At 41.5% G+C, this 18,670-nt stretch overlaps 1 protein-coding gene across 6 annotated transcripts in view; it reads left to right on the top strand.

The window, feature by feature from the left end:
* znf536 (zinc finger protein 536) overlaps positions 1–18,670 on the top strand; it is a 167,203-nt gene that overhangs the window by 126,430 nt on the left and 22,103 nt on the right. For 4 of the 6 annotated variants that reach the window (XM_081393153.1, XM_081393151.1, XM_081393152.1 and 1 more), the window contains 2 exons: positions 720–2,426; positions 16,788–16,887. In XM_081393153.1, coding sequence (XP_081249279.1) covers positions 720–2,426; positions 16,788–16,887 — 1,807 coding nt within the window. The remainder of the gene's footprint in view (positions 1–719; positions 2,427–16,787; positions 16,888–18,670) is intronic. The other 2 variants (XM_081393155.1, XM_081393156.1) reach the window with 1 other exon arrangement.

Genomic DNA, 18,670 nt, shown 5'->3' with positions numbered 1-18,670 from the left:
CCACATATGGTGCGTTTATATCATTTAGACTATCTTCGCCCTCAAATGAGGGCCTTTTATTTGGTGCATTTGGACTGAGGGGTCACAGTTGTCCTCCGGGTGGAATGAAAAGCTTCTGCTGGGCTTGATTTATCCTCACACAATGATAAACTGCAAATAGAGAATGTCCATAGAAAAAGCTCAACCACCAAGGTAGAGACTTGACAGCAGACAAGGCCAGAAGAGAGACAGACAGTGAGAGAGCGAGAGAGACAGCAGCAACCAGCAGCACCACAAGCCTGCAGTTCCCCATGTGAACAGAGATAACATCCAGACAGTTTTGTTGTCAGTTGAAAATATGATCTCTGTAGTGGACTGAAGGCACCATATGGTGATATGTTTTTTATGGCGCTGACGTGAGTGATGGCTCACTCTTAGGAGCTGGATTGAGCTGGATCGACCCGTATTGAAACTCCTCCCTCCTCTCAAAAAGGCTGATGGACTGTTAACTAATTGATAAATGTGGTCGAACGCTGCAGAATGTGTGATTTAGAGAGGCTTGACGTAATCCCTGACATGATTCCTGTCAAATATTTACATGTTGTTTTTCATTTTGCTCTTCTTCTGACAGGTGGAACAAGCCCAGGGTTCCTGCTGAGCTTGTTGGCACCTATATTATTGTTTCTGTACTGACATCAGCTCCTGTCTGTCTTTGTTTCTTTCTATCACTCTCACTGTAGGTGAAAAGCCCTACAGGTGCCCTCATTGTGACTATGCAGGCACTCAGTCAGCTTCTCTGAAGTACCACCTGGAGCGCCATCACCGTGAGCGACAGAATGGAAGCGGCCCCTCAGCCAACCACCCTCCAACTTCTGAACACAAGGATGACCATGGCAAGAACAGCAGCGGCAGTGGGGTCTTTGCTCGTCCTGATGTCCTTCGCGGTGTGTTCAAAGGCATGATGCCCTCTGGTCTTGACTTCAGAGGGGGTCAAATGCTCCCACACCAGTGGGCTCCACCAGGAATGCTCTCACCCAGAGACAGAGACCGTGAAAGGGAACGTGATCGCCACGGACCGGGGCCTGAGCCCACCACAGATAACATAAAGAGTCCTGAGGGACCAGCCTCTGCAGGGGACAGTCCTGCCAGCTTCTCCGACCTGGGCCGGGCCTACCAGAGTATGGTGGGAAATGGAGTCAACTTCCAGGGCTCCCTGCAGGCTTTCATGGACAGCTTTGTCCTTAACTCTATGAAGAAGGAGAAAGAGATGAGAGAGAGTCAGCTGCATGGCCAGCACTTTAGCCAGGAGAGCTCAGAGGCCAAGAACAAAAGAGCTAGTGAGGCCAATCAGGAAGAGAATCCCACCAATGATGTCAAACCAGCTGAGGGTGGCCGCTCCCAGTATGAGCCTCTGGATTTGTCCGTTAGACCTGAAGCGGGGTCCCTCCCTGGAGCCTCCATCACCATCCAGGACAATGTTGCCTGGCATGGCTGCCTCTTCTGCTCCTTCACAACTGCCTCTGTTGAGCTGATGGCCCTCCACCTCCAAGCCAATCACCTAGGTAAAGGCAAGTGTGGCCCAGGCAAAGATACTAAGGAGCATCTACTGGGAGAGCCTTCCCATGCTGGCAAATCTACTGGCTTGGCTCCTCTACCACCAGGCCTTCATCACCATGAGGGAGCCCTGTCCAGGGACAGAGAGAATGAGTCTGGGGATCTAAAGGGACAAGCAGGCTGGTCCAACCATCTGGAGCAGCCCCCGCATGGAGCCTCTATTGGAGCATTCTCCACTGACTTCTACAAGCCCTTTGGTCCTGTGTATGATGGCTCTGCTAGAGGGCCTGTTGGATTCCTGGACCAGCAGCAAATTCAGCTGAATGATATGGGTGGTCAAGGCCCTCTGGACGACCTATCCGACAAGGCATCTTGCAGCGAGATAGAGGCTTCCGAGGAACATGGTGGCCAGTCTGAAGAAGATGAAGTGAGTCGTGATAAATCGTTGCCCAACCCCACTGCTACAGAGAGGCATATGCGTTCAGATGACGAAGAGGAGCCCGGAGAAGAAGAGGAGATGGAGATGGGTGATGCTGAGGAGGAGGATCGTGGATCCATGCAAATGCTTCCTGAATCTCCATTGTCAGGGAAGGACATCCAAAGATGCAAGCTAAATATGGGCCCCCAAAGCTCTGGGCTTTCTCCTCCTCAGCCTTCCACCCCTGAGAGGCAGTGGCAGCAACAGCAGGCAAGCCTTGGTCTTCTCTCTGCGAGCGCTGGTCCTCCTGGCCTGGTAAAGCCTGATCAGGCCCACTTGGAGCATCAGATGAACATGCTATCTGTCCTGCGGGCCTACAGTTCAGATAACCTTGCAGCCTTCAACGGAGGCCTTGGCGGTGGCTCCAATGGAGGCGGCAGTGGCACCAGCAGCATGAAAAGAAATGACCCCTCTGGTGAGTATGACCACATTAACCTATTTTTTTTTTGTGTGTCATAAATCAAAGAACAATGACTTTCAAAATGACTCACTGTTATACAGTACATACACACTCTCCGGCAAGTAAACACATGATATGCACTACATTATGAGCAGCACATCATCACTACAGAATCTACTATTTCTTATTTGTGAACCAATTACAAATTGGGACATTTGTTCAATGTTTCCCTCATTGGTCAGAAACACACCAATACAGAGACTCTCTAAAGGAGCAAGATTTGCTTTTGAGTGATTTCAACCTTATTTCGGGCAAGTTTAGAGACCATCAGGATGACAAAGTAACATATTAATCTTTATTATATTGTCATTTTACAAGAGCTCCAGTTCCACCCTCTCTCCTTCCCTCCTCTTTCTGGGAATAAGGGTGTCTGCTTTGAAGCAGACCAGGAGCTGATGGTCCCTGTGTCATCTCTAGCACACAGAACTTAACTATCTTAGCTTTCATAAAGGCCTCTCCCAAAAGCCCATTACTTTATAGCAGCCCGGGATCTATGGCCTTGTGAAAAATGATCTGTCAGCTTTCATGATTCTGCTAAGGTTACTGGTGCTCCTTGAGACTACTGTGGTTCACACTGCCCTTTCTGTAAATTTGGTGATAAAAAGAAAAAGAGAGTAACCATGAATGAAAAAAAGAGAGCAAATCTCCAAGAATTGAATTTGTAGTTTGGTTTGGGCAGCTGACGTAGAAAGTAAGTGTGTGCCACAGCCTTTAGACGTCTTTTTTAAGGGTATTTCTTACAGTTGAAAGATTGCTTTTGCTGAAGTAAAACAGTCAGGCAATAAAACGTATGTATCCTCCATTTTCCTTTTAATTTTAATATATTATTCATTAAGGAGACACTAATTTTCAGTTGAGATAGACATTCTTAGTTTGGTGCTTTACATTGGTGTTATTACTTGTACTCTGCAAATACAGAGGAGCATGGCAGGCTTTTTTTTTTTTTTTTTTCGTTCTTTTTTTTTTTTGCTACCAGTAAAACAATCTTACTGCAAATAGCTGTAGGATTAATCAAGAGGGTAAACTAGTACTGCAAGTATTTTTTAAACAGACAGTACTGTTTTATTAAGCTGCTTTATTCTCACAAATCTTAATACTTATTGTTCCTTTAATTTGGAATGATCTAGCTGTTCATTTAAGACGGTTTATTTGTATTGTGCCTGTTTAATAGCCACACATTTATCTACACTGAATTGGATGAAACAAAATTTGTATAGATGTCAGTATAATTCTTTTTTTTTTCAGCAGTAGTTATTTTATTTTAAGGTTGTGTATGTATTAATTATTATTATTATTATTATTATTTTGTGCCATGACATTTGGATCTCTGTTTCACTGTAATATTAACCACAAGTGAGTCAACCACTGACACTCACGTCAGCTGAACTAGTCGACGTTGTGAGTCAGTTATGTGAAAAAGAAAAAAAAAAAAACTGCCTAAATATCTAGTCATACCCTTGGAAAACCATGAAAAGTCAAAGAGATTAACAAATATTTGTGCAGCTGTTTAATTAAACATCACAGTGATAGTTTGAAGTATCAAAGTAAAATAAGACCATAGTTTTTAGTTTTTGGTTTTTGCATCATATATCAAACAAGAGAATTATACAACGTAAAGAGAAAAGTGAAGTCTCAAGACTGCCATGTGTGTTCACTTTCCCCCCTTCAAAATGGTTTACATTAACAATTAATGGTGCTTTTGACCTTTCAATTATGGAAAATATGTCTGTCATGGAGGAACCTGTTGCATTTTTAATATTTAGAGGAGGTCATTCACTTGGCTGAAAATGAATGCTAGTTTTTTGTCATTGCAGTGAATGTTTCGTATTGTAATATCCTTCTTTAATCAAAGACATTTGAAAAGTGCCCTTGTGACGTCCCTCTTCTCCTGCTTCTGTGAAGAGGGATTGACCTTTAGAGATAAGGCTTTGTCTGGAGAACAAAAGTTTTTTGTTTGGCATTTTTAAAGCATGACTCCATCAGTTTGTCGCTGGTGGATGCTGATGGGCAGCCGAGCGCCTCTGTATGCTGTGACAGTGTGTGGGCATGTTTGAGTAATACATACAGTAAAAGCATTGAATGACCATGAGGAGAACTCAACAGACAGTTTATTCATCCTTTTCTGAAGGGAATGTGTTAGTATTACTGCTGAACCTGTTCTGCGTGTGTGTGTGTGTGTGTGTGTGTGTGTGTGTGTGTGTGTGTGTGTGTGTGTGTGTGTGTGTGTGTGTGTGTGTCTGTGTGTGTGTGTGTGTGTGTGTGTGTGTGTGTGTGTGTGTGTGTGTGTGTGTGTGTGTGTGTGTGTGTGTGTGTGTGTGTGTGTGTGTGGTCTGGTTAACCCTACATTACCCTACATATCCGAAATCCTTGTCCTTGTGTGTACATTTTTTGGTCCCCATGAGGAAAACAGCTTATAATTCATAATAAGTTATGTTTTTTTTTTTGTTTTTTTTTGGAAAATGTTAAAAAGCAGAAAGTTTTCTGTGATTGGAAGGTTTAGGGGTAAGAAAATACAGTTTGTACAGTGTAATACAGGCACTCTACTGAAATGTTCTCTTGTTTTTTGTTGTTACGTATATAGATACTGACTCAAAGAGATATAACTGTACAACTAAAGCACTAAAATGACAGTTTCTTTTTCTGTTTGAACCCCAAATTGATCTTGGGTCTTTTGTGCTTGGGTCTCTTGTACAAAATTGAGTGAAACACATTCTGCACGATTCCTTGGGGCTGGGCATAGATGAAGCAAAAATCCCTCTGAAAATTTAATTCAGGGCAAAATATGATTATCTGAAGTGGCTTGGCATTAGGTTTGTATGCAAATAATGCATAAATCATTAATATTTAGAAATCTCAGCTGAATACGGCATGCCTTGACATCCGGGATGGAACGAGGGAGAGTAATTTTTAAAGTGACACCCTCAATATTATTATACCGCTTTTATAAGACACACAAGCACATACAGTACACTCTTTTGCAAGAGTACACTCTTATCTTACATTCGTAATATTGCAGATTAACCCTTTCCCATATATATAAACACAATGCACATTTTACTTAAATCACATTCACAACAAATACCTGAAATTACTTTTCTTTTTAATTTAAAGACTTAAGTTTTAATTCCTGATTTTTTTTTTTTTTTTCTGAAACTAGGAAGAAAACACACATTAGCATTAAGAGTGTTCATTTGCCGTTAATATGAAAAGCATTGCACATATTAATCATGAAGAATATCTGAGATTTACCATTGAGTTCTATCAGACACCTCAGACTATGTGTAGTCTTGTGGATTAGCTTTGTATTGTTCACATTGCTTAATGGCCTTGTTCCATTGTGCAAGGCAGCCATTGTGTAAGTGTATCATATAATCAATACTAGGTCTGTTAGTGGCATATCTTCATCTATACATTGCACATGTCTCGAGCATTGTGTTCTTTGTCTGTCTTTCTTTTGCTCCTATTTGTCTTCCCCTTAATTTAACAACACATCATCACAAGCTACGCATGTTATAATAAGCACACATCAGACCCGGTTATCTGCGGCACCTGTGCAATTTGTTGTTATAGCCAGAAGACAGTAAGAACGTAACCTTCAACATTTTTTTTTTTATGTTTGCTGGTGTGCTATAATAATCTAAACGTGTCACAGGAAAAAGTGCTTTCGTTTATTGTAAAGCATCACTTAAAGCAAAGAAAAAGAGGAAGAACGAGAGAAATGAGATTATTAGTGTCCTTTCCATCTGCCGCCATCACTCTCTCCGAGCACTTCGCACACTCTCTCCCCTCACCCCTTTTTGTTTTTGTTGTTGTTTTTATTGTCGTGGTTGTCGTAGCTTGCAGTGTAAACAGTTATCTTGATTCACCCGCCCTGTCTCCATTAGCCGTCATGAAAAATGGCCACATTTAGATTTCTCACAGGAGCAGTTTTGAGCGCACGCTCATGGAATGGAGCACAGTTACTCGGCCTGTCTAAAGCGTGTGAGATTTCATCTCTAACCCTGCTTAATAGTATGAAGTGTGTGTCTATGCGAGTGTCTGAGGCCCTAGACACTGCACAGGAGCAGTTTTCAGATGTTTACCGCTAAGAGCTGTCCAGCCACCACCCACAATCCAGTTTTGCCACACAGACAAGAAATTCCTCAAGTGACAATTACGTAGTAGGCAGAGAAAGAGAGATGAACAGAAAAAGAGGGCGAGAGGATGTATGTATAGAGAGATCAGACTTGAAGGACTGATGAAAGAGGGGGCTGCTCACCCCAACCATCCTAGTTCATAAGGCCATGACACCCCCTGGTGGAAAAGCAGTGAACCCTGTCCCCATTCACTCCAAACCACTCAGTGAGAATGACAGATGATTGGAGATGGAGAAAGATAGAAAGCAACAGAGAGGAATAGTGGCTGGGTGTATAAAGCGAGTGAATAGAAAGACAGAATAGAGATGTATGCTTAGGAGGATTGGTTTGTGTCTTTCCTTTTCTTCTTCTATGCAAATCCCTTTTGGGTTTATCAGTTTACAATATATGTCCTTCTTTAATATGTCACAGCAGACTTTCTAACTCTAACAGAAGAAAAAGCCTTTATAAACGATGCAGTTAAAGATGATGTGTGAATGTGGGAATTCCTGGTATTTTTACTCCTTTCATTTTAGCGCCTGTCTGCTAGAGCCTGTGTGTGTGTGTGTGTGTTAGTATGTATTTTGACCAGCAGAAAGGAGTGGGTAGTTAAATGTAAATGGTGTTTAGTCACCAGTGGCCAATTATCACTGTCAAGAGGGTGTAGGATCAGATTCTCTCTTGGGCGGGTCTTGACCCTAGTCTGGTGTGGGTCAGAGAGAGTGCACTACTTCCTGTCTTCCTGTCAGCCTTAAGTTCATCTCTCTCCCTCGCTAACTTCTTCTAACTTTAAATGCCTCTCTATCTCTCACTCTTTCTCTTGTTTTCAGTCCGTCTCTTTTCAGTGAGTGTGGTAATAAAGCACTCATGTGAGTGTGTGTTGTTCTCTGACCAGGTTCTATTATAATAATTAAAAACATATGGTTCCTGCAATGCGCACAGTGAACTAACAGATGTAAAGAAACAGACGCGACTTGTGACTTTTCCTTCATACCGAGGAACACGATGACACATCCTCACATGCTTGCACAAACATCACACGTCCACGTAAGTAAAGCTTAGTTTGGAACAGACCTTTCTTGCGCATTGTAACATTCCTTTGCTCTTAATTCCTAGAAGATTTGCATCACATTATATATCAAATACCATATACTGTAGCAGTGGTTCTGCTTCAGGACTTTCCACTGGACAAGTGACAACCAAAATTGTTAAAAATGTACTAAATATTTAATGTTTAAAAAATATTTAAAATGTTTATTTACAATGATTATTGTAAGATAATAATAAACATACATTGTAAAACATTTAATGATATCATAGATCATAATGAGATCATCATAGATCTATATAGAATTTTGTATGATTTAATTATAAAAATCGTAAACAATAAAAATAAATTGTATAAATATATATAGTTATCCACTGTCCATGACACACCAGTTGAGAACCACTGCCATACAGTGTGTGTGATTATCAAATGTATTAAATATAATTGATAATACATACAAAATGATATATATATATATATATATATATATATATATATATATATATATATATATATATATATATATATATAGCCCCCAAACCATTCAGAACATACTTGTGACCCACCAATAGAGAACTCTGCCATACACTGTGCGATGTTTAAATGCGTGATTTTTTTTTTTTTTTTTTTTTAGAAAAACAATTTACTCCACACACAAACGCACTACTGCATTCCACCTCAATGACATGCTCATTTACCACATAGTAATTACTACTAAGTAATTATTGCGGCCTCCTAATTTACGGACAACTAGAACTATTACAGACGCCTAGCGAGAACGAGTGGGAATATAACACAGAACAGACAAAACATCTCTTGATTTCCTTTTTTTTCGCTTGCTGTTTGCCCCTGATTTTCATCTCCCTTTTGGTAAAAAGAGATCTCCACATTCAAAAAGCGGCGCAGGGATGAAACTTGGTAATTGCCAGTAATGGCGTCCTCATCAGGTGGCTAATTAACAGTAATATGGCTCGTGTTAGTCTGCTAGCATCCACGCAGCCCCTGCATTCGGGCGACCGCGGAGAGGCGGGAGAAGCCGTCACACTCTGATGATGAGTACGGCCCGAGGGTCAGCCGGTCCGTGTTTTATACACACATAATCCCTCCCCCGGGAACGCATAGGTCCTCCGTAATCTTTGTCTCCTCACCGTCAGAACAGAGAACCTGCGATGAACCAGGATGGTACATATACGACTGATTCGTAAAAGTCTCCGAGACGAATCCTTCATCTCTGACAGATGACGTTTAACCTGTCTCCAGGAGTTTAAATGCTGTCAGCCTCCGAGCGCACTGTTGTGGTACATTTAAGAGCTGTCAAACAGTCTTATTACAGAGTAAAGGTAGACTCTTGACATGACACATCAGACTGTGTCTCTGAGCCTTGTCCCACGCTTCTCCATCTCAGAGCACACTGCCGGAGGGAAGCGCTCTCACAATGAAAGACTGCTCGCTCTCGTTCGCTCTCTCCTTGGAAGTCTCTGAGGTGACAGGCAGTGTTGGTGCATCTCCACTCTTTCCATTGTGCGGAGTGTGATGAAGGCTCGTCGGGTAAAGGCGAGGTGCTATTTCACATGTTCAATATTACCATTTTAACTTCAACCTAGGTGAATTAGCACCTTGTCACTCAGCAACGCAAATTCTGGTTTCAAAGAGCAATTAATTGTAAAAGCTGTTGTCAAGCCCACTGGATGGTACCTGTTGCTCTCCACCAGCAGCTGTGCAATCTCTAAAAATATTTTTCCCTGCGCTAATTTACTCTGATATCAACTTTGGCGGCGCTGAAAGCTTTTGAAAGGCCTAGTAATTTCGCTTTCTTTCAGTCATGTCTCGTACCTTGCTGACGTACGGTACAGTAGGCTTCGTCGTTTCCAGCGGAGAGAGAAAAAGAGCAAGTGGTCGCTGAATAAAAGGATCGGGTTCCAGTATGACAACAAAGGCAGAGAAATATTCAATGCTAATGACAGCAAAACAATTATGCTATTCATAATATTAGACAGAAATAAATATCTTGTTAGAGGAAACCTTGGGAGAGGAAAATATGAAGTGTTCTCACTGGCGCAGTAATCACGGCATGCCTCCATTATTTTTATTCCCCCGTAGCCCACTATAGTTTGCATTTAATGACAGAAACCCTTAAGCTAATACTTAATAGATTTGCTCCTAGACCCAATGTTTTTTTTTCCTCCTCATATATTTGATCTTATGTCTTTGTTTTTGTTTTGTTTAGTTTCTCAGACTTTGTTCAATTGGAGGTATTCCTCATAGCTGTGCTGCTTGCGTTCCCCAGGTGCCCTTAGATGTGACGATCTGCTCTCAGAGGGATTGTACCGGCAGAACAACACTTCCTCCCTGTGTAGGGGCGCACCTCACACACGCAGTATAATGATCATGCTTACACACAGCGAATGACATGCACTCCAAACGTAATGAGAGAATATGCCCCGACTCCGGCTGGCAGGCGCAGGAGTTAAAAAAAGAAAAAAAAGCACAAGTATGTCAACTTTTATTTGCTCCTTTATTCCACATCAATGGCAAACAATGCGCTAAAGTTAATAAAACAAATACAGAAAACACAGTCTGGCTGAGGCAGAGGCAACAGGGGTGTGTTTTGAGAGGTCGTGTAGCAATTACAGACGAATCTGTCGGAATCGGCGTACTTCCATGTTCAAGCTGCTGCGCGAAAGAAGAGCCGGTCCAATAAGCCACATTTGATTTAGACTTCAAATAAACAGGGTGGAAGCAAAGTTCCTGCAAACAGAAAGAGTGGAGGAGCGACATAAAAGAAAAGCATTGCATGAGAAATAAGCCCACATTATACCATTAGCTGTTAAAAAATGCACTTAATTCCTCTGTAGAGATGGAAATAAATCGCACGAGCTCGAGCATTGTTCCATGCAAATCCCATCGAATGGATTTAAGATGGCGTATTGTTTATTAGGGAAATATGGGGGGAGGTAGGAGAGCTGCTGTTCTAATTGCAGTAATTTAATCAGGATTAGAAAGGTTACCTGGATGAGGCAGCACCGCAAGGACACCGCTGCATACGGAAAGTAAAAATGCCGATTTTGTGGTGTTGATGTTGTCTTTTACGTTAGCGAATTTGCGCCGGAGTTTGCGCCGGCACTCTTCTGTGGATAAATAAACAGTATGTTCTATTGTTTCCCTTCCTCCCCCCTCGTCTTTCTCTCTCTCTCTCTCTCTCTCTCTCTCTCTCTCTCTCTCTCTCTCTCTCTCTCTCTCTCTCTCCCAAGCCTTGCTAAATAGGAAGCAAAGAGAATCCATTTTAATCAGATTAATAACTTGGTTGATCACATATAACCTAATTTTCATTCAGTGCTGCCCTTGTCCGCTGAGTCATATACGGAATGACCTTTGTGTCGCAACAGCGGCCATAAAGCACAGTAAGTGCCATTGTGCTATCAAAAAAGTTGAAGTGCTTTACATCACCACAAAAATTTCATGTGTCATTTTTTCTACAAATGCGATGCCCCTTCCACAAAAGGCCACCTTCCAATTGAGGGCCATTAGGTCGGGATTCGAGTTTCCTAGGGCCTGGGAGATGGGAACAACTTCCCTACTGCATTCACAGTAATATGAATCGTCCTTTTAAAACAGATATGGTTACATATTAGTTTTGAAAGGTACAGTAACTGCCTCAGCTTTAGCTGTCTGCAACAGTAGGCCTTTTGTGTCCGTAAGAACTCAATAAGTGGCCTGTGATCCCATTTTAGCTCTCTCTCGCACACTATAACACACTGCCTGCACGGAGAATATTGCGATTCAAGCGTATTTGAGGCTGAATGATGGCTGATGACAGTTACGAGGCGAAGTCTGAAATCAAGCTCACCTTTTGCCTGCTTCTGTTTGTTCTCGAGTGGTGTTTCTGTTACTTTCAGAAGTTATTTTCTATTCCTTCATCAAGATAAATCTCAGCCTTGATTTACTGGTATGATTAGCAGTTTCAAAGGAAATCTGCTGAGATTTAATTATACAGAGAAAGAAAAAAATGGAGAGAGAGAGAGCGAGAAAGTCACGGACACACACACACACACACACACATGCATAGGCTTTCAGTCACACAGCTCCACGCACACAAACAGGAAATATGAATGAAATATTTATGAAGTGGGCTAACGACTGCATGCACCCATATGTTTCAGCCTAACAGCAGTTTACAGGCAGTTCTAATGTGATGAGTTTCCACTGAAGCAAAGAACACTGATTTACAAATTATATAGAAAACAAAGAAGAAAGACAATGATAATAATTATTCATATTAATACATTTTATTAAACATTTTGCTCCAGCAGTTTTGAAAACAATTCTTGCATTTATCCGTGATAACCGCCATTATTCTTTCCTTTGATTAGTGAACGAAATTTCCTCCATTTATGTAACAAGTTCTTTGTTTCTTTGCACTTCCTTTTGAAAAACTTGTTTTGTTGTTTAATTATCAGTTCTGGAGTTGCACACTACTAGAGGATGAATTCTCGGCATGATTCATTGGGCAGCAATTCTTGTAAAATCAGGCCTAGCGTGCCTGTTTCCAGAAAATGTAAGAACTTTATGGGTTATAGGTTTTATGAAAGCCAGCATGCAAAAAAAAAAAAGGAGGAGGAGGAGGAGGAGGAGGGGTGGATTAATCTGAGGATTAACACCATACTTTAAGATAAATCTTTTTTTAATATGAAACCTCATCCCCACTTATTCTGGCCAATCATTCTTTTTGTGCACTTTAGATTATATATTGTGTATTTCTTCTGCACTAAGTTTAAGAACACAGCTTTTTTTCCTTTTTTTCTTTTTTACGATCTCCGCTCCACAAATGCATTCTTCATGCTGTAAAACTCAGAACAATGGATGAGCACATAGCTGTGCACATTAATGCTTCTGTAAATGAAAAGACAGAGAGAGAGAGAACAGATAAGTGGAGCTTGGCTGCCCCCTCCCATCCATGTCATCCCTCTATCTATGTATCCTTCCCCCCCATGGAAAAAATAAGGGATAAAAAAACAAAACAATAAAAAGCTAACCAAATCTCTGCTCCTCATCGTTAAATCCTCGTTGATCAGAATGCGCCAGACCCAAACCGACAAACATCATAGTCTGTCTCCAGTCCCTAATTGACTGCACAAGGATTGGTCACACTTTTTAAGTAGCGTTTCGTAATGGATTTCCATGTTGGTTGCGCTTTTAACTGGCGCTGCAAATGGAAGGCAAAATGTCTCTTTATTATCAAAAACAACAGTCCTTTTTCTCTCCTCCCTCTCCTTTTTTTTTGTGGAAAAGAGTATATTTGTATTTTCCTCCCTGTTTGTATTTTTTTTTTTTTTTTTTTGCAAGGTCAACCCCAGCTGACAGTTGACAAACGATCTCAAGATGGCCACATCATCTGTCCTGTAATTTTTTGGGGGAGAAAACGATAAGATGAATGCCATGTATCATGTTTTTTTTTTTCTCCCTCTCTTTCCCTCACTCGATTTTACGCTCAGATGTCTTATCGGCTTACGAAAAGGACTGGTAAGCAGGTGAAACAGCGATTTTGTTCATGCTTGAAAGTTGTCGCCGCTCTCGCACGGGCCCGAGACCAGTTCAAATCTCTCCGATCTGGACTTATCCTGTTTCTGCATCTTGGCACGGTGCAGGGATTCAGTATTATAGACAAGCTGGTCATCAGATGGGAGTTGGGTTTATTTCTGTGTCTCTTCCCCCCCCCCCCCCCCTCCGTTCTCCCTCCCCTCTCGCTGGCGTCTCATCCAAGTTATGTCTCATTTTTTTCTACTGGACAGCTCCGACAGAATGCCCGAGAACTCGATGTCCTTGAGAACAGAACAACTTTTCAGTATAATACTTTGATTGATTCCCCCCCCCCCCCTGTTGTTGTTGTTCTCCTGCTTTTCTCTGACCGTCTTCTTCATTTTTCTCTTCCCGAGATCATTATTCGTATTTATGCCAAATCGTTAGGGAGGAGGGGAGGGGGGAGGGGGTTGAGAGGCTTCAACTTCAACAATGACGGCCACTTTGACAAAACACAGAGTATGTTTTTAATTACCTGGATTTTTTTAATGTTGTTGTCATCTCACAGAATATACTGCTCTTGTTCTGATGTTCCTATTAAGTTCTCATTTGAATGCCTGCTCTCTGCAGGAAGTCCAACACCCCTCCCCTCCCCACCCCACATCACTTCCAGCAGCCCTCCAGTGTTCACCATTTCTAGTTTTTCATTATGCCTAATTGCATTAAGAGACATATCATAGAGGAGCGAGAGAGAGGTAGAGACGAGGTGTCATCGCTTTCTAAAACACAATTAGGTAACACCTCATCAGGGGCTCTGCCTGCCTGCGGTTGACAGGTGCGTGAACGTCAGCGTCAGCGGCGTTGGTGGTGCGCGGTCACTGTGCGTGCTTGACAACTGCTCTTCAAACGCATGACAGGTGCTTTTCTGAGAGCCCGATCGATACTCGATGAGGTTTTAGAAGGGGGTCTTTAACGCTAATGAAGCTGTTTCATGTGTGTCTTCCCTCTCTGTTTACTTCAACTTCTTCATCTGACAAAATGAAACGGATGCTCGTTAATTTGAGAAACAACGTTCAGCAACTTTTATCAAAAACGGGAGAACAGCTGAGATGCTGGGAAGCAGTGGTGCAGAAGTTTTGGTGGGTTTTAGTTTTTTCCACCTTGTTCTTTTCATTTCTTTTCTTGTAGAAGAAAAAGAATGTACTGCAGAAGCACAGATTGTCATTGTGAATGTGTTTTTATTTCATCTAAAACATGACGATGATGATGACCCGAATGATGATGATGATGATGATTAATGAGAGTGATGGCAATGATTACACACATACAGGAAGAGTGTTCAGCCATCTGCCTGATTAAAAACTCATATTTATCATAGTATCCTCTCACACAGCCTGGACTGAAACAGATGAAGCAAATAAAAAGAAGAGGGGTGGTAAAAAATAAATAAATGTGCAACATGATCATGTTTGAATTGACACCTTAAGAAGAATTATGTGCGGGGTTCATTATTAAGGTATCCAGCCTTATGCGGCATATTTGCTCTGTGTTTTGCTCTGAATGCACTATTGGATATTGCACCTTAGAGCTGACACGCGGAGACAAAGCCTAGAGAAGAAAAGTAATGATCACATATAAATATCAATATGAAAGTAAGAGTCAGTGCTAAAGAAGACGTATAGCTATTGATGTTTGAATAACGGTAGTGTCAGGCAATGAAGAAGAGAGAGGTGGTAAATAAGCAGTGAAAATATAATGCATTCGTTTTTCAGAAGGACAAAAAAAAGAGACAGAAACGGTTAATCGAAAACACTCCAGAGGCATAAGAATCAAGCTGAGGCCGAGATAAAAACATAACCGCTTTCTATGCCTTGTGAACAAAACCATAAATAAATATATAATCAGTTAGTATTATGCAGGTTTGCTCTGAGAGGCATTATCTGTCTGGCGTTGCCTTCTCAAGTAAAAGAACATTTGACAGTTCAAGTCCCTGATGAAAAAAAGGAGAGAGAAAGTTATGACTTCAAAAGTGTTTACTCACCATGTTTTTTAATTTGTCTGGGCATATGCAGTTTATTTGCATTTCAAATACGCATATTTGAAGCAGGTGGTTTAAATGCCAAGATGCGAATTGATGACAATCACCTCTACCATAAGCGTCAAGGGAGCTGTACTCGTGGCTGACATTAAAACTAAACGAACAGCAGCTAAACAAACACATCGAAATAGAACTCTGTTACCAGCCGCCCTGGCGCACGAAGCCTCCCCCCGCTCGCATCCTCTCCACCCGCACTTGTATTTTAATATTCATGTACATTTAAATATCAGCGGCATATATAGTGGTGTGCTTGAGCGGAATCAAACCAAGGAGAGTGAGAGAGAGAGAGGGAGCGTAAATACCTCACATTTGGGTGCACATAAATCTATTCATCCGTGAACGACGTCAAATGCCCCCCTCCCCCCTTATTGGCCGTCGGTTCCATCGCTTCCATATTCATTTTTGTAATTTACAGCAAATCCAATAGCTGTCAATCACAAATTAAAAACTCCAAATTTACAACGGGGAGGAAACAGCTGCTTCTACATTTACAGCAAGACCACTCTAAAATATTAAAGACATGTCACCCAGCTCTGTGCAGCCCTACATCTGCGGCCATCTGTTTTCTATTAAAACATTACACCAAAAAGCGCTGCTATTTCCATGCTTTTAGATCAGCACAGGAAAGCGAGACTGACAGTGTAAAACCTCCTGACGTGCTCAGCTTTTATCAACAGCCCTTTCAAAAGTGTCAGAATAAAAGGCTTTGAGTGGCACCCAATGTATTTGCACAAGTCACAGACGGAGCGGAGGTCACATTTTAAGGGCCTAGCTGACTGCGAACAATGCCGGGATATCTTAAACAAGTCGATCTGCTGCTTTTCTTGTCGTTTTCTCACTCGCTTGGCCCTTCCTCCTGTGAAGCAAAGAGCAGGTGTTGAAAAGAAATACGTTAAACCGAGCGATTCGATGACATTTGAGGCATCGTCGTTTGCGGCGAGAGAGCGAGAAGGAGAGCTTTTGAAAAGCGACGCTGAAATACTCTGTTACGGCGGAGTGGAGAAGAATTACGGTCAGTGTCAAAGGTAAACAATTACAACATTCTGAGTCACTTTTTGGAGTCGGGGCAAGAGAAGATCATTGCTCCCTCTCTAATAGGTAATTTCCTTTGTCTTCAGAGCTGTATTTCACATGTTTCCTTCCATGGGGTGGTCCCCTAAAAAAAAAAAAAAAAAAAAAAAAGAGAATGAAAGAAAGAAAAGAAAGAAAGAAAGGAACGCGTGTTTGGCGCATGCATCAGAATTTCAGATGAGACGTTTTGTTCGCCATCTAGAACTGCCAACACAGAACAGTTTGTTGGTGGTATGTGGAAAGAAAGCCTGTTTGGCAGACAAAAAAGGGAAACTTTTCCATAAACTTCAGGAGTGCATGCAGAATGTTATTGTCTGAAGGAAATAACATGAAAGGACATTTAATTTCAGATCGAATTCACAGTGATATCTGCCGTTCAAGTTGTTAGTATATCCGTGTTCTCCCTGCGACAGAGATTCTGTGATTAACAAGCTTGCTGTTTTTTTTCTCTCACCCACCATTTAAAGGAAAAAACCCAGAGCTCCCGCTGTTCCGAGCGACATCTCTCCCCTCGTCGTCGTCTCTTCCTTCCTCTCCTCCTCTTGTCGTCTATGGCAGGAGTCACAGGTGTGTGACAATAATTACACATACACTCAGAAAAATAATGTCATTTCTCTCCATTTAATAAGTTAGCAGTAAAATGCAGAGGGGGAGCGCACAGGGAGAGCAGGCTTAAATCTTATCTGATACCCGGGCCCCTAACTCAATCATATGGCTCTTAAGAACAGGACACGGGCAGCTGGGGCTCACTAATATGCATGCAATATGTGTGTAAAACGATACGCTTTAATTTTGAGCCCACTTTAAGAAGCAACAAAATCTGTTTATACGTGAGACATTTAAAAAGACGGAGGAAAAAAAATAAAGCTATTTAACTCCCTCGTTCCCGCCAAGCTGTGACATCTGTTTAGTCTTTTCTTCATCCCTCTGCTCTGAACGCTCAATCCCAGGAAGACGGAGTTTTTAAAAACCCACTTTTCCTGCCTGCTGTTTATGCTAAAACTCAGCGCTTTGAATCTGCGGAAACACAAGTTAAGAAAATGATGATTGCACATGTTTATCTCTTTTCCTCTTTTTAGATGAACTTTGCTACTTTGGGATTTCAGTTTTTACTCGCAGGCCATCAGAAAGACTGTCGGTATACTGTAATTGTGAATCAAGGCCCGTTCATACCAATGACGATAAATGTAACAATACCTTAGGTTTTAATAATAATTCTAATTGTATGAGAAAAGGTAGAATACATTTCAGAATCATTATTTTCACCCGATGAATGATAAAAACATTGACGGCCAATAAGAACCCCCCTGACTTTGAAGAGCTCAAGCATTTCAAGTTGTTGACGCTTATATAGTTATCTTTATAGTTATCATTCTTGGTGTGAAGAGACTTTTATGCTTGATTTTTCCAGCAGATGTGTCCAATATGATTTTTTTTAAACATTTTGCATGCTTTGTTTTTAACAAGACTTTTCAGTAAATAAACAGTGGTTGCCTGTCTTTATTCGAAGCAGTGATGTCTAATGTGCAAGAGTCACGGGGCTGGTAATGGATTGGTATTGTCTATTAGATTAACTATTATTCTAACCTAAAAGAAAAGTACAAAATCTAGTTTTAAAAACATCAAATGTCAGTTTTACATTGACCCAGTTTATTTTTACCTTGTGAGGTTTTGACTTTCTCTACTTAATTAAAATCAAACTGCAATGTCATATATCAAATCCAACTGCATGCTTATATAAACATAACTTTATTTTGAGTTGGCGTGGATGCTAATATAATTATCATTATAGTTATTATTCTTGGTGTGAATTGGCCTTTTTTTCCAGATGATGTGTCCGATATGATATTTTCTCCCATATACAATTTGAATTGATTTAACACACTTGGTATTTAGCAAGACTTTTCAGCGAATATACAGCGGTTTCCTCCCTTTATTCGAAGCAGCGCTGTCTAATGTACAAGCGTCAAGAGGCTGGTAATTGGTTGGATGAGGCTGTTGGTGTGTATGCGTACATATATGTCGCCACTGGGCTCTCCCAGAAAGCAGGAAGTGTGAGGGAGAAGTGGGGCCTTTGGGGGGGAGGAATACAGGGGGAGGAGGAGGAGAAGAAGAGAGAGAGAGGAAGAGGGTTAAACATCAAAAAGCCTCTGACACATGCTGCCGCTGGCCCTGACCACTCCACAGATGCTTTTGTTCATTGCCTCTCTCTCTCTCTCTCTGTCTCTCTCAGTTCCCCCTCACTCTCATTCATTCCCTGTGTCTTTGGTGATACGCGCCGAGTACAGATATCAAAGTCGCACTGTCTGTTAAGACTTCAAACTGGGGGCCCCGTCCGTCAACCCCAATC

The sequence above is a fragment of the Scardinius erythrophthalmus genome (assembly GCF_964197995.2).
Source record: "Scardinius erythrophthalmus genome assembly, chromosome: 2".
Taxonomy (NCBI): domain Eukaryota; kingdom Metazoa; phylum Chordata; class Actinopteri; order Cypriniformes; family Leuciscidae; genus Scardinius; species Scardinius erythrophthalmus.
The sequence above is the reverse complement of the archived record's forward strand: the minus strand, read 5'-3'. Positions and strand labels throughout refer to the sequence as shown.